Raw genomic sequence first — 14,922 nt, 5'->3', positions numbered from 1 at the left:
GTGACAAGGTGACAAGAGAAAGCTTCTTCCTAGCTGATTGTCTTACAGATGTGACTGACTCAATTTAAAATATTTTCTGTTTCTGTTATCCCTGATTGAAGAAAACAAATTTGAAAATAATCTTCAATTCTGTCAAGAATCTTTGACCAATATCAGAGCATAAAATGACATAGACTGACAGCAAAAATAGATAGGATTTTGCATATATTGTCATGTTAGATTATGCTACTGGAAAATAATTTTTCCTAGAGTTAAAAAACAATCACTATCAAAGATTCTGAACAATTTGTGTGCTCTAGAATACTGTTTTATCTCAAGGTAACATTAAAAGCATTGTAACTCTCCCATAACATTACAGGTGAACATAATACCTTACTACTCTTTAGTAATACTGAATAAAATTTTGTTAACTTCTAACTAGATTCCTTTTCTTTTGGCCTCAGTATTTTATGAGATTGCATAAAAATGAAAGTAGCGATGGGAAAATGTTTTCAAGTATTTAAAGTCTGATAAATAAGATTTGGTTTAACATTAGAAGATGCTTACATTTTATTTTTAAACATCTGTCCTATCAGCTTTCCCAAATCTCCATTACAGGGTGAAAGTCAATTATAAAAGAGGAAGTGGTTGTTCGGAACTCAGAGTCTGGATTTGAATCTTGGCTTCACTGCCTACCAGCTGCGAGACGTTTGACCAGTTACTTATCCCCTCTGTACCTTAGGTTTCTCATCTGTAAAACAATAATTACAATCATATTTCCCTCATGGGACTGTTGTGACAATTTAAAAAGTTAATATACGTATGACACTGAGACCTGTTCTGTGTAAGTACTTGCTATTATTAGTAAGCTTTTAATAATTTAGTCAGTTGGTATTGAATTATACCAAATGAAATGACTACATGGATGTTTCCACACTTCCTCCTCCAAACATGAATTTAGAGATTCACTATTTGTTGAGAAACAGGACCCAATTTTAGGAAATCATTTGGGATTTGAGAAAGTGCCACCCCAATGGGGAGAGAATCATTTAGGGTTCTGATAACAGGCTACTTCACAGGCCAGTTCAGATTCTTTTAAAGCAGAGGGTTGACATTTATTGCTTAATTTACACCATTGCTAGTAGATATTCTGATGTGGCACCATCTAAAATTTGTTTCCAATTAATGACCAAACTCTCCTTCTCTTCCAATAGCTACATCTGAAGTTGCCAAGAGGGGTAGTAAGAGTAACCTCTCCTTAGAGCCCAAGAGTAAAAATGAAATAACAATCTTAGCTTTATATTTTCAATGAAGTACTGGGTATTAAACTAATCCACTTATAGCTTTTAGCTCATTTAACATAACAGCCATATAACATAGGTATTAGTCAGTTTCTCTGTTTTACAGATGAGGTAACTGAACCTCAGAGATGTTAAATAAATTGATGCCATGTAGCTTCTAAGTCACAACACACCATTCAAGCTGTGGTTAGTTTTACCACAAAGCTTCAGTTCTGTATCATACTGCTACCTCTCCTTAAGGAAATATTTGTTGAGTGGCTACTTGAATAAAAATTTCACAGTTCCTATGATGCAATGGAGAGTTACTGTTTCTATGAGGCAATGGAGAGTTACCACTGTTGCCAGGACTTGATATGTCTACTTTTATCCCAGAGGACCACATTAATGTGGTAACCTAAATTACCCCACTATACCTCCAAAGTGTGGTGGTGGACCACAGAGAAGTACCACACCTTGACCTTCACGGACAGACACTGTGCTTCTTGTTTTGGTTTCAAAGTCTTCAATATCTTGGAAAGAAAAGAAAAGCAGGTTTAAAATTAGTTTTTGTGCAGAAGATATTTTGAAAAGCAGAGACTTAAACACATTTTTATTATTAAGGTCAATAATTCAATCAATTATTGATTCATTCAATTCATCTGTACTGATTTCTGTCTCTCAAAATCTTGTTCTTCTTTCTCTCTTTTTTAATATAATAAGAGCATGTGATAAATACACTTGTTAACATTACTCACTGTCTGTTTACTTTTATTTTCCTAGGCAGCCTGTAGCCCAGAAGGAAATCTTCTAATCCCAGCACACATTTACTTCACCAGCCCAGGGAAGGTGTTATTAAAAAGTGGTATGTAGCAAGTTTGCTGCAGTCCTACCTTTCAGATTACTGCTTGCCATTTGATGTGTGGGTGGAGTCTATGAGAATTTAGGATGGAATGGTGAGGGGAACAGTTCTATATGACTGAATCAATGAGATAGAAGGGATGTTCTCTAATTTCTCTTGGTCTACTCTTTCATAAAGCAGCTTCATGATCTTAGATGCAATCATAGAAATTCAGAGTTGGAAGACAGCTTACTAGCTATCTTGTTAAGCCATCCATTTGAGATTCAGATGGGTCTTTCCAACATTCCTGGAAAACGGTAACCCAGCCTCCTCAAATGCAGATATTGTTTAACTTCTCTGAGCCTCAGTTTCTTCACTTGTAAAATTCATTCACTCATTCATTCAATAAATATATATTGAGCAACTATTAAAAAAACAGGAAGTGTATTAAGGTGAGAAGAGATAATGGAAAGTAAAATTATCCAGTAGGAAAACCTAAGGTCTGAGTTAAAAAGCAAACAAACATATCATTTACAAACTGTATTAAGTGTTCTGTGGTGGAGACTGCTAGTTATTCACCAAAATCCACTTTTTCTTTTTCATAGTAATAGATTTGTAGATTAAACATGGTTGCTCAACCAGAGGATACATTTCCCAGATTCTTTGGCAGCTAGGTGCGACAGGCAGAAATGATGAGTAAAACTACCACCTCTTATGCTTGAGAAGAAATATCCACAATTTCTGATGTTTCCACCCACCCACTACCACCACCACCAGGAATGCCAATGACAAGAAAGTTCTGGGAAGCTAGTGGTGGAGATGTAAGAGCCACCACTAGTCTGGGTCATTGAATTACTGCCTGGAGCACAGCCAGAGCTGATCTAGATCACCCACTCTGGATCATTATATCAGAAATAGGTAAATTATCTTGCTTGAGGGATTGAATTTTGAGGTCTCTTGTTCCAACAGTTTAACATTTTACCCTAAATAATATATTCTATGAAGGATAAAAACAGAGTACAGAGCCAAAGGATGAGAAAGAATTCCAGCATGCAATGGTGATAAAGAACAGGAAAAGCATTCCTTGCAGAAATAAAAGCAGGAGTAAAAGCCCAGGTATGGGAATACACAGAGCATTTTCAAGGTATAGAAAGGAAGTCATTGTAGCTGGAACAGGTAGTTTGGGCAAGGGGCAATGAGACTGAAGCAGTAAACAGGACCTTGTGGGCTATTATAATGCATTTTTATCTTAACGACACTTAAGCAACAGAGAAAACAAGTCACTAAATATTGGCATTACATTTGATTATGGAAGAAAACAATTAAAAACCTAAATTTGGCCATCTCTTTAAATGAGTATAGAAGATGTTATAAAATGATTATTTTTAATGTTCACATTGGTTATCTCAGTGAATGTACAGGAAGGTGGGAGTGGACATTATTAAACTATTCACTTCTCTATTTATATTTTAAAACATTTTAAGGACTCTGTATTGTGTGTGTGTGGTTTTTTTTAGATTTGTTACTTTAAACAGCCTTACTGAGGAAGGACTGAAAGAAAACTATTGGTGTGATTTATGGGAAATCATGGGTTCTATTTTAGATGTCTTAAGTTTGTGTTATCCATGAGCTATCGAAGTGAAAATGTCATGTAGACTATGAAATACATGAATCCTGAAATCAGAGAAGACGCAAGGTTTAGATTTTTGTTGTTGTTTAGTACTTATAAATTTATTTTTATTTCACAAATAATACATGAATGCATAGTCATTTTTAAAGACTTAATTCAGAAGTTTACGAAACAAAATTTCAAATGTCCCTTCACAGGCCCTGCCTCCACCACTGGTGAAAAACACACAGTTCCCAGTATGTATATGCTTTATTTCTCTAGGTATTCACGTGCATGTATGTCCAGTTCTCCTCGTTTTTATTCCTCTCTCCCTTGCCTCCACTCCACGATAGTGGTTAACAGAGCTGGGTGGAAGCAGATTGGACTGGAAAGTGAACACAGCGAGCAGCCCCACTAAACCATGACACCATTCCAGCAGCCAAAACCTCGGTCAGTGGGAAGAATCCGGCACACGCTCTCAGGCGCTGCACCCAGGATGGGTGAGGATCCTGAATTCCGCATCATCAGACCTGTTGTTTCAACTTTAAACTACCATTTATTGAACACTTCCTACGCGCTAGCCCCGTACTAAGTTGTTTTCATGCTTTTCAAAACTAATCGACGACACGGGTGTTAAGATCCATAACTCGTAAGTAGGCGTTTAGGCAAGTGAAGAAACCAAGGCTCAAGGAGACCCTGTGGCTTGCCCTTGCTCACCAGCTTCCTCTCACCAAACTACCCCTCGGTCCCTGCGCTGCACGTCCCTCAGCTCTCGTCCTCTCAATCTCAGCTGTCGCATTAATAAAACCGCGGTAGTTGGCCGAGATATTCAAGCAGTCTTCCCAGCTCTATGGTTTTACAGTTTCAAGGGCAGTCAAGAAAAACTTTGAGCTCCGTGATTCAAAACAAACGTCAACAGCCGCGGGCGCCCTCCTTCCTGCTCCGCCAGGGAGCAGCGTGCGCCCAGCCGCAGTCTCAGGTCCTCAGGTTTAGATGTGTAAGACTTTTTAGATAGTATTTAATGCCATAGGAATAAATGTAATCTCCATGGGATCACTGACAAATTTTGAGCGACTTGGACAATGGCCAAGATTAACACTGAAAACATTCATTATTTATAGGTAGAATAGAGAACAGCAGAGGGAGACGGAGGGTACGGGGAGGGGGAGGGAGGAAGGGAGATGGTAGATTGGGGTGCGATGGAAAGAAGAAAGAGAGAGAAGGAAGCAAGAGAGGATGTGGAATGCATCTAAGAGGTGGAATAAGACAAGGAGAGAAAAACGGTGTTGGATTTGGCAACATGCAGTCGCATATGATCTTGACAAGAAAAGTTTCAATGGAGTTATGTAGACGCTAAGGTAAATTGGAGTAAACAGTAGGTTAGAACACGGAAACCAGAGGCAAACAGACTAAAATCTTTAGATTTGGCTATCAGTGGGAGGCAAGATTTAGGGAGAACAGAGAAGGGACTGGAGGAGGGGGCAAGGGTGGTATACTGATGGAAGTGATCAAGTAAAGAAACAGATTAATAATTCAGAACCCAGATTAAAGTGAAGTATACAAGGGTAGAAACTGGATCCCATGTGTAATGGCTGGCCTTTGTAAGGAGGGAGGAATCATTCTCAGTATATAGGTTTGAAGAGAAAAAAACCTAAGTGCAGAGACAAGATGGACTGCAAATTGGTGGTGGTCAAATGAAAAAATTTCTTGTGATGGTTCTGAACTTCTTGATGATACTGACGGGAAAGAGCTGAATAAGTGGTTTAGAAAGTTAGAAGATGCAATAAACATATCTACGCAATGGAGTTGCTATGGGGATTAAAAAAGCTAATGAACGTAAAGGATTTAGAATACAGCCTGGAATAAAGTAAGTACTTGATACAAGGTAATTACTATACTTATGACTTTCCAAAGTGATTATGGCATACCTTTTCATTTTCCTCTGACTGATAAAAAGTTCCAAAACTCTAATCTAAAAATACAAGTTAAATATCACATTCTAGTCCCAATAAACTTTTTGTAGGTGAATGATTCCATTTGAGGCATCCACACTTTTAAAAATAATCTCTAGGTGGGTTTTTTGTTTTGATTTGTTTTGTTTTGTTTTTACACTTTTGCTTTTCTATCCATGTAAAGTAAAAGATTTCAATGAAACAAATGCACTGGCACTGATATGTAAAATTCACAAATCCTAGATATATACTGTACTTTGAATAATAAAATATTTCACCAAGATGGACTCCACTTATCCACAACTACACTCCATTCCCTTCTTCCACATATTCTTGATCAGTAGTCAATAGTTTTATATTAATTTAGAATGTAGCATGCCTTACATGTTTCTTATAGAGGATTTATAAGGAAATACATTCCCTTTCTTCTTTACCATGGAAAAATTAAATGAGCCCACATATGTTGGCACCACTGACGTGAACTATTACCTTAATTTGGGAGGCCTTGATGATTTGGGTTTGCATCAGTTTTTATGTGAGTCCTTAATAACAATTATCCTAAGAAACTACATTTTAAAGCCAGAAACCAAAGCCATTGGATTCTTTGTTTCTATTTCTAATAGCAATAGTTGAGAATTTTGAAGTGCTTTTTTTTAAAACTGTTATTATTGAAAGGTACCATTAAATTGTCATTACTTTTTAATGGTCACAAAAACAAAACTGTCACAAAGGGGTAATGAGAAATTGAATGATTCTATGAAATTAACAAGCTTTGGATTGCGTTCTCTCAATGTTACACTGACAGCATTCCTCACTCCAGTAACATCAATCATGTTTTCAGTGTTAATCAGTAGTCATTATAACAGTGTTGATAAGACCACTGATACTTTAATGTATTCTGTGTTCACTTCCACTTAAATAGCATCTACTTGTAACATAATTTCTCCATGCCTTTTATGATTACAACTGGGTTTCTATTAACTGATATGAAAGGAAATTGACTCTTCTCAAATGTCACACAAGACTGGTTAGCTATCAAAACACAATCATTCCAAAATGTTACTAGTTCACAGGTTTTAATTAATAATTCAGATTTTAAAACTGTTTAATAACACACATAGGTCATAAACAAGATATAATTTTGCCTTATTTAAACTAGGTGCCGTCTCACGTGACATGCTTTGAACAAGATCTGTTTTAAATATGCAACTTGAATTTTAAATACCTTTGTGCTAGCTTGAAATTTAATGTAATTCAGATTACTTTTAGGCCAGGTCCACTGAATTAGGTCCACTGAATTAGAGAGCCATAAGAACATCCAATAAATATTTTCTTTGCTTTGTTAGGCTTTTAAAGATTCTAGCTTCATTCTTCTGTAAGGAGAGGCCAGGGAGAACCACCAGTTTCTATTTTTGTCCAATCCATTTTTCTTTAAGAGAAAATAGCTTATTGTAAGATAGTTCTCTGAAATGGTCTCAAATGCTATAATATTTAGATAAATTCCCATAAATCACAAAGGTGACCTACCCAGGCTATCCTTGTGCTCAAGATACAAGCCCTGCAGTGCTGGCTGCTATTAAAGACCCCGTTGTAGAGGTGGCTCTCATTAAGCCATTCTGATGACCATGGCTTAGTGGATCCTGTGGTTTTATTGCTGGTTTTGGAGGAAACATTTGGCAGGAGCATAAGCAAAAATGCAGTCACAAACAAGGATCTGTTCCAAAGGCCAGCAGGAAGTGCCTGAGAATGGCCCATAAAATGAGCTTTAAAGAATTACTGGGCCATATGCTCTCTCCTGGAGCAACCAAGGTGCAGAGGAGGGGCAAGAGCCACCAAAATGTACTTAATATAAAGACCAGGCAACAATAAGTATTGTAATGTCTAACTGTAAGGAGAATACGTCTTTGCAGCTGCCACATGTAGGAATGAATCTCAGCCTAATTAAAGAGAAAAAGCTCTACATTTGCTGCCAAGGCCTAAGGATCACAATCAGAGGATATGCTTGGCAGCACCAGCCACAGACACAGAAGGAGGCCAGTGGTTTGCCAAGTCTCATAAGCTCAGAAGAAGGCAATGGGTACCCAGGGTTCACTGACAAGGACCAGAAGGGCAGCACCTGAAAAGTCAGACACAGGAAAAAATATTCACCAGGAAAATGTATATGCTTGAAGCAAGGCATAGTATAATTGTGATATTCAAAATCTGAATACTAATAATGTCAATAGGCAGTTTTGCAATGTATTTACTATGTATATGATTCAATTCATTTAATCCTCACAACAATCCAAGAATGTAAACACCATTGTCACAATCATTTAACAAAGGAGGAAACTGAGGGTCATTGGAGATTGATCAGTAACCAAAGACCACACAGTTTATACGTGTTCAAAAGAGGATTCAAAAGGAGATAGTCCAGTTCTAGAGCTAACACAGTTACATACCATTTTGTGATGCTTTCCTGATGGCTATCCAAAGAATTCTGCAAATTCCTGGGGGGCTTCTGTTTTAGAAACAACTTCAATTCTGATTTCTGGGCTCATGAATCCTTGTTTTTACTTCTCCATGTGTGCTTATTGATTTATCTCCACCCTCACCTCAATGCAAACATGGAACTCAGCCCCTAATTTCAACCTACATTCAGAGATATGCAATAGATATACATTTCCCCCACCCACACAAACATACACAAATGCACACTACTATGAAGTACCATCAACATGATACTTTGTGCACTGTGGCAGACTTTATTTAGTAAGATCCAAAACCAAACAACTTAAAAACAAATATTATCTATGCAGTTCTTAAAAGTTCTTTAGCCACTCCTCATTGCTGTTTACCTCTGTGCACGCGCTCGCTCTCTCTTTCGCTCTATCTCTCTTTCTCTCTTTCCCTCTCTCTCTTCCATCCCAGTACAATCCTATCTTTCAGGAGCAGGGAGAAACAGAAATCCTCCCACTTTGCTTTGCAAAGAATTTCTGCTCCCTCCAGCTCCTACTACTTTGCTCAGAAATTAATTGATAGGTTCTGGTTCATAGCGCTTGTCAGTAAAGGAAATAAAATTTGATTCTAGAGTCCATTTGCCAAAGCACCATTCTATACTGCCTCCCTAACAAGAGCTTTACTCAAGACAAAGACCTATGATCTGCCACCACCACCCTCCCATCAGAAACACAGTCACCAGGTATTGCTTATTTTCTCTTTTGCAATACTTCAAAAGCAATTTCAAATATTTCAATATTTAAATCTGACTTTGAGTTCTAAGACTTCTTTTTCCCACTCCCTGTTTTCCACCAATCAAATAATATTCTCTCCACACCTTTCCGACTCCTTTAGAAGAAGTTTCAGTATTGAAAGCTTATACTAGAATGAACAGGATTTAGGAGCACTTGCTCACTTCACGTTGCAATCCCCAGGTTGAAGGTACTGCTTTAGTTTTGGCCTAAGGCAAAAACATTTTGCTGGGCAAGGAAATGCTAATATTCTGCTCAAGAAAAAAGAAATGGTGAAAGACACCAAGAATAATTCTCTAGTTTGGCAGTAGTCTCACAAAACTCCCAGATATGATGTATATAATTTTCGACATTTAAGTACTTTTTGAGAATCTCAAGACATTACGGTAAGGTTATTCTGAATACAGATCTCTTCCATCACTTCTCTCCTTTGAAAGGAAACACCAACAGTGCTCCTGTTACTATTTCCTATCTCTTGGGAGGTTTTGCTTAGGCTGAGGGTATTGGTACTGTAATTAATTTTCTTAAGTCTTTTTAAAGTGACATACAAAAATATCTCTATCTAGAACAGTTTCATTTTCCACCATCATTTTTAGGATACTAATACTTAATTACAGTGTTCATGATTATATTGTGTTTCCTAGCATTACTCAGAAATATAACATGACATAACCTAATAAAGCACAATGATTTTGTCGAATCTTGTAAAAGAAGCAATAGCTAAGTCTTGATATTAGACATAAATTTGGAATGCAAATGTTCAAGTAGGAATAAGAGTTTCTGGAGTCAAATCCATTTAGTACTCAAGTTAATTTTTTTTTTTTTTGGTGTAAAAGAATTTTTATAAAAATTAATAAGTGATTGGAAACAAGTGAGTTGTTTTTTGGTACACAGGAAAAAATAAATTCATTTTTTGTGGTGCTTAGGAGGAAATACATAAAACAATACTGGGGGCTGATATGTTCTTTTCTCACAGGCTAGCATCTAGATTTTCAGAGAGATAAGCATTTAACGAATAGAAAAAGTAAATAAATATTAATCAATTGGTTCATTATAATATGCACGTAAGATTGGATGTTATTTTCTAAAATGGACCCATTTATCTGAAGAATGGTGATAAGATCAGTGAAAAGTTTGACCAAAAAAAGTATAAGTACTAGACATGGTCTGTCCTCAAGCTTGCTCATTATTAAGCTTGCATATTTCCTACATTTAAACTAGATGAGTTCCAAGGAAGCAGAAAAGAATAAAAGAGTGATGTGACTTTGATAGCATAAAATAGACTGAAATGACATAACCTAACTAGTACATTAGAGTGGAGATCTTTAGCATTCCTGGAAGGGAAAGAAGCAATATAAGCAGCCATCCAAGACTAAATCCACAAATGAATATTGTAAAGGTTATTAGTGATAGTACAAAGTGATTAGGAATGCAGTTTTAGGGTCAGACTACATGGGTTCAAATGCTAGTTTTGCCATGCATTAGCTGATGATTTAGAGCAAATCAATTCTTTTTTTTTTCCACCTCAGTTTTCTCCATTTTTAAAATGAAACTAACAGGAGTGACATCATCAAGATGTGGCATAAGCCATCCCCAGGAACATTGTCCCTTAGAGACAGCTACATAAAAGGGAAGATTCAACTCTTTTGGAACTCTGGAGGACAAAAGAGACTGGAGAAAACTTTCATCAATACTGAATCAAAAAGGAAACAAATATTTAAAAAACAGGTGGAAGAGTGGTCAGACCTGCCATCAGGAACCCGCCCCCCCCCCCCCCCCCCCGCCTCCAGGCACATCCAGGCACAGAGATTCAAGTTTACTTAGTCCCTAGGTGGGGACTTGGTGGCTGGCGTGTGTGAGCATATGAAGGAGTCCCCCAAAAGCACAGTGACCCATGGCAGAACTATCAGCATGCTATGCACACTCTCAGCCCTATGCCTAATTTCTGGTGCACCTGAACAACAACAACAAAAAATTCAAGTATTTTTCAACCCTGACCCCATCCAGCTTCATGGATCAATATTCCATAATATAGAGTTTACTGGAGGCAGAAAAGCTGCATGAAAAGAGGAAACTAAACCACCATCCAGAGTGGACCCAGGGCTGAAAGATGGAGTGAAAAGGAAGCCCTTAATGTGGGAGAGGAGCTGAGCAAATCATAGCCACTGGGGAGAAAAATTTGTATAAAAATGAAGAGAAAAGTCCAGGACTCCTAGAGAAGGAGGAGAGGAAAAGACATTCTCTCTTGAAGGGGAAACAGTTGTACATATTAAGGTAATCCTAACAGTTACTGTACATACGCAGGGCAAGAGACAGGTGACAAAGACCTGAGAAAATCTGAAATATTAAACATGGGCTTCTCCAAAGAGTCAGTATAAACTGGACCAAGTGTTGAAGAAGAGCCTTTCCTAAAGCCAACCTACACTAAAATGCTATGCAAGAGGAAGAAACTGACTTCCAGAATTAGCACATCAAAACATTCAAATGCTCAGGTATCAATAAAAGATCACAAGCCATGCAAAGAAACAGGAAGAGATGACTCAGTCAAGATATTGGAACAACTAATCAAGGATGTTTAGTCAAGCTCCTAAATCAATTAAAGAAGCTATAGAAAAATACAGGTAGAATTAAACTAAATTTGGATATGAATTAAAGGATATGAGGAAGACAATGTTTGAACAAAAAGAATAATCAGAAAGGTTAAAAAGTAACATAAAATGTATGGGAATGAAAAACACAATAGTGGAGATTAAAAACACACTAGGTGTTCAACAGAAGAATTGAACAGGAAAAAGAAAGAATCAGTGAAGTAGAAGACAGGACAATCAAAATCATACAATCAGAATAGCAGATAGAGAACAGAATGAAAAAAAAAAAAGGGCGGAGCCTAAAGGACCTGTGTGACAGCATGAAGCACACCAACATACATAGCATGAGAGTCCCAGAAGGGGAGGAGTTAGAAAAAGGGACAGAAAGAATGTTTGAAGAAAAAATGGCCAAAAATTTCCCAAATTTTATGAGACATATATATTCACATACAAGAAGCACAAAAAACCCCAAAAAGGATATACCCTAATAGACCTATTCTAAGACACATACTAATCAAACTGTCAAATGCCAAAGAAAAAAAGAGAATTCTGAAAGTGGCAAGAGAAAAGCTAATCGTCACATAGAAGGGATCCTCAATAAGATGAAATGTCAATTTCTCATCAAAATATGAGTGCAAAAAAGACAATAAGAGCACATATTTAAAGTACTGTAAAAGAGAAACTTCTGGCTCCAAATTCTTTATCTTACAAAACTGTCCTTCAAAAATGAGGGAGAGTTTGAGACATTCACAGATACACAAATACTGTGAGAGTTTATCACCAAGACAACTGTCTTACAAAAAATGCTAAAGGGAGTTCTTAACATTAAAGGGAAAGGGCACGTGATAGCAGCATGGAGTAGTATGAAGAAGTAAAGATCTACAGTAAAGGTAATTACATAAGTAAATGAAAAACCCAAAAGTATGGTAACCTCAGTATGTAATTCTACTCTCTATTTCCTATAACATTTAGAGTAAAACTGAATAAGGAATAATCATATTTCCATGTTATGGACATACAAAATACAAAGAGGTAACATGTGAGAAAAACAACATAAAGAGGGAAAAAGGAAGGGTATAAGAACAGAAACTATGTATGCTATTGAAGTGAAGTCATCTTTTTGAACTAGTATGTTACAGACCCAGATTTTTTAATATAAACCCCAGGGCTGCCACAAAGAAGGTATTTAAAATACATACAAAATCAGAAATGAGAAAGGGATTAATCACTTATATCACCAAAGATCAACTATACACAAAAGAAAGTTGCACAAAAGGAAAACAGGAACAAAAAGATAAAAAATGTCAAAGAAACAAAGGACAAAATGGCTGAAATAAGTGCTGCCTTATCAGTAATTATACTGAATATAAATTTATTGAACTCTCCGATCAAAGGTCACAGATTAGAAGAGTGGGTAAAAAAACCCAATCCAATGATGTGTTGTTTACAAGAGCCTCACCTTAGACCCGAAGACAAAAATAGGTTGAAAGTGAAAGAATGGAAAAAAAGTATTACATGCAACTAGTAACCAAAAGAGACCTAGGGTAGCTAAACTAATATCAGATAAAATAGGCTTTAAGTCAAAAACTGTTACAAGACACAAATAAGGACTTTACATATTAATGAAAGAGTTTATCAACAAAGAAGAAATAACTATCACACACATTTATGCATCTAACCATGGTGCCCAAAATTCATGAGGCAAACACTGACAAAACTGAAGGAAGAAAAAGAGAACTCTATTACAAGAATCTGAGACATTAATATCCCACTGTCTTCAATGGACAGAACAGCTAGACAGAAGATCAATAAGGAAACAGGGACCTTCAACAATACTATAAATGAACCAGATCTAATAGAAAATATACAGAATTCTGTACCCCAAAACAGCAGAATACACATTCTTCTCAAGTGCACATGGCTCATTCTCCAGGATAGATGACATGATAGGTCACAAAATAAGTCTCAATAAATTTTAAAAGACTGAACTTAGACAAAGCATCTTCTCTGACCAAGATGGAATTAAGCTAGACATAAAATCCACAGATAAATGGAAGGTAAACAATCCACTCTTAATCAATGGGTCAAAGAAGGGATCACAAGAGAAATCAGGAAATGTCTTGAGATGAATGATAATGAAAACACAGCATATCTAAACTTACAGGACACAGTGAAGTCAGCTCTCAGAGACAAATTTAGCACTAGATGCTTACTTTAAAAAAAAAAAGATTTCAAGTAATATATCTAACCTCAAACCTGGAGGAACTAGAAAAAGAACCTCAAACTAATCTCAAAATGTGCAGAAGGAAGGAAATAGCAAAGATTAGAGCAGAAATAAATGAAATAGAGAATTTAAAAAACAATAGATAATCAACAAACCAAAAGTTAGTTCTCTGAAAAGAATAATAAAATTGACAAACTTTATCTAGACTGATCACAATAAAAAAGAGAAAATACAAAAAAACTAAAATCAGAAATGAAAGGTGAGACATTATTACTGACTCCAAATAAATAAAAAGGATTATAAGAGGACACTATGAATAGTTAGATACCAACAAATTAGATAAATTAGATAAAATGGAAAAATTCCTAGAAGCACACTGACATTGACTCAAGAAAAAATAGAAAATCTCAACAGAACAATAACAAAAAGAGACTGCATCAGTTAAAACAATAACAACAAAACACAATTTTTAGGACCAGTTGGCTTCACTGGTGAATTTTACCATACATTCATAGAATTACAACAATATGGCTCAAACTCTTCCAAAAAATTGAAGAAGAGGGAACACTTCCTGTGATGGTTCATATGACAGCTTGGCCAGGTTATGGTACCCAGTTCTCTTGTCAGGCAAGCACTGGCCTGATTGCTACTGTGAGGGTATTTTGTGGACTTAAATCATCAGTTAATTAACTGCATCTATGACTGATTACATCTACAATCAACTGAGGAGCCTGCCTTCAATAAAAAGAGAAAACTCATCCAATCAGTTGAAGGCTTTAAAAGGAGAAGTGATGATTTCCACAGTCAGAACAGAAAATTTCCATCTCTACTTCAGCCAGCCAGCTTCTCCTGGGGAATTCATTGAAAACCTTCATCGGAGTTTCCAGTTTGAGGTCTCCCCTAAGGAATTTGGACTTGCCCATATCCACAGTAATACAGGACAACTCTTATAAAAATCTCATAATATTTACAAGTATCTCCTGTAGGTTCTGTTTTTTCTAGAAAAGCCTGACTAATACTCTTTCCAACTTATTCTATGAGGCCATCATCACCCTAATACCAAAGCCAGATAAAGATAGTATACGAAAAGAAAATTACATACCAATATCCTTCATGAAAATAGATGGGAAATTTTTCAACATAATACTAGCAAACTAAATCCAACAGAGAATTAAAAAAAATTACACACCATGATCTAGTGGGAGTTATCCCAGGTATGCAA

At 36.4% G+C, this 14,922-nt stretch overlaps 1 protein-coding gene across 1 annotated transcript in view; it reads right to left on the bottom strand.

Moving 5' to 3' along the window:
• LOC119507338 (contactin-6-like) overlaps positions 1-14,922 on the bottom strand; it is a 572,510-nt gene that overhangs the window by 148,411 nt on the left and 409,177 nt on the right. Inside the window, 1 exon segment of the mRNA XM_037800513.1 lies at positions 1,694-1,789. Within this exon segment, the coding sequence (XP_037656441.1) occupies positions 1,694-1,789 (96 nt within the window).

The sequence above is a fragment of the Choloepus didactylus genome, chromosome 1 (assembly GCF_015220235.1).
Source record: "Choloepus didactylus isolate mChoDid1 chromosome 1, mChoDid1.pri, whole genome shotgun sequence".
Classification (NCBI taxonomy): Eukaryota; Metazoa; Chordata; class Mammalia; order Pilosa; family Megalonychidae; genus Choloepus; species Choloepus didactylus.
Note: the sequence above shows the minus strand (reverse complement) of the source record. Positions and strands in the feature narration are given on the sequence as shown.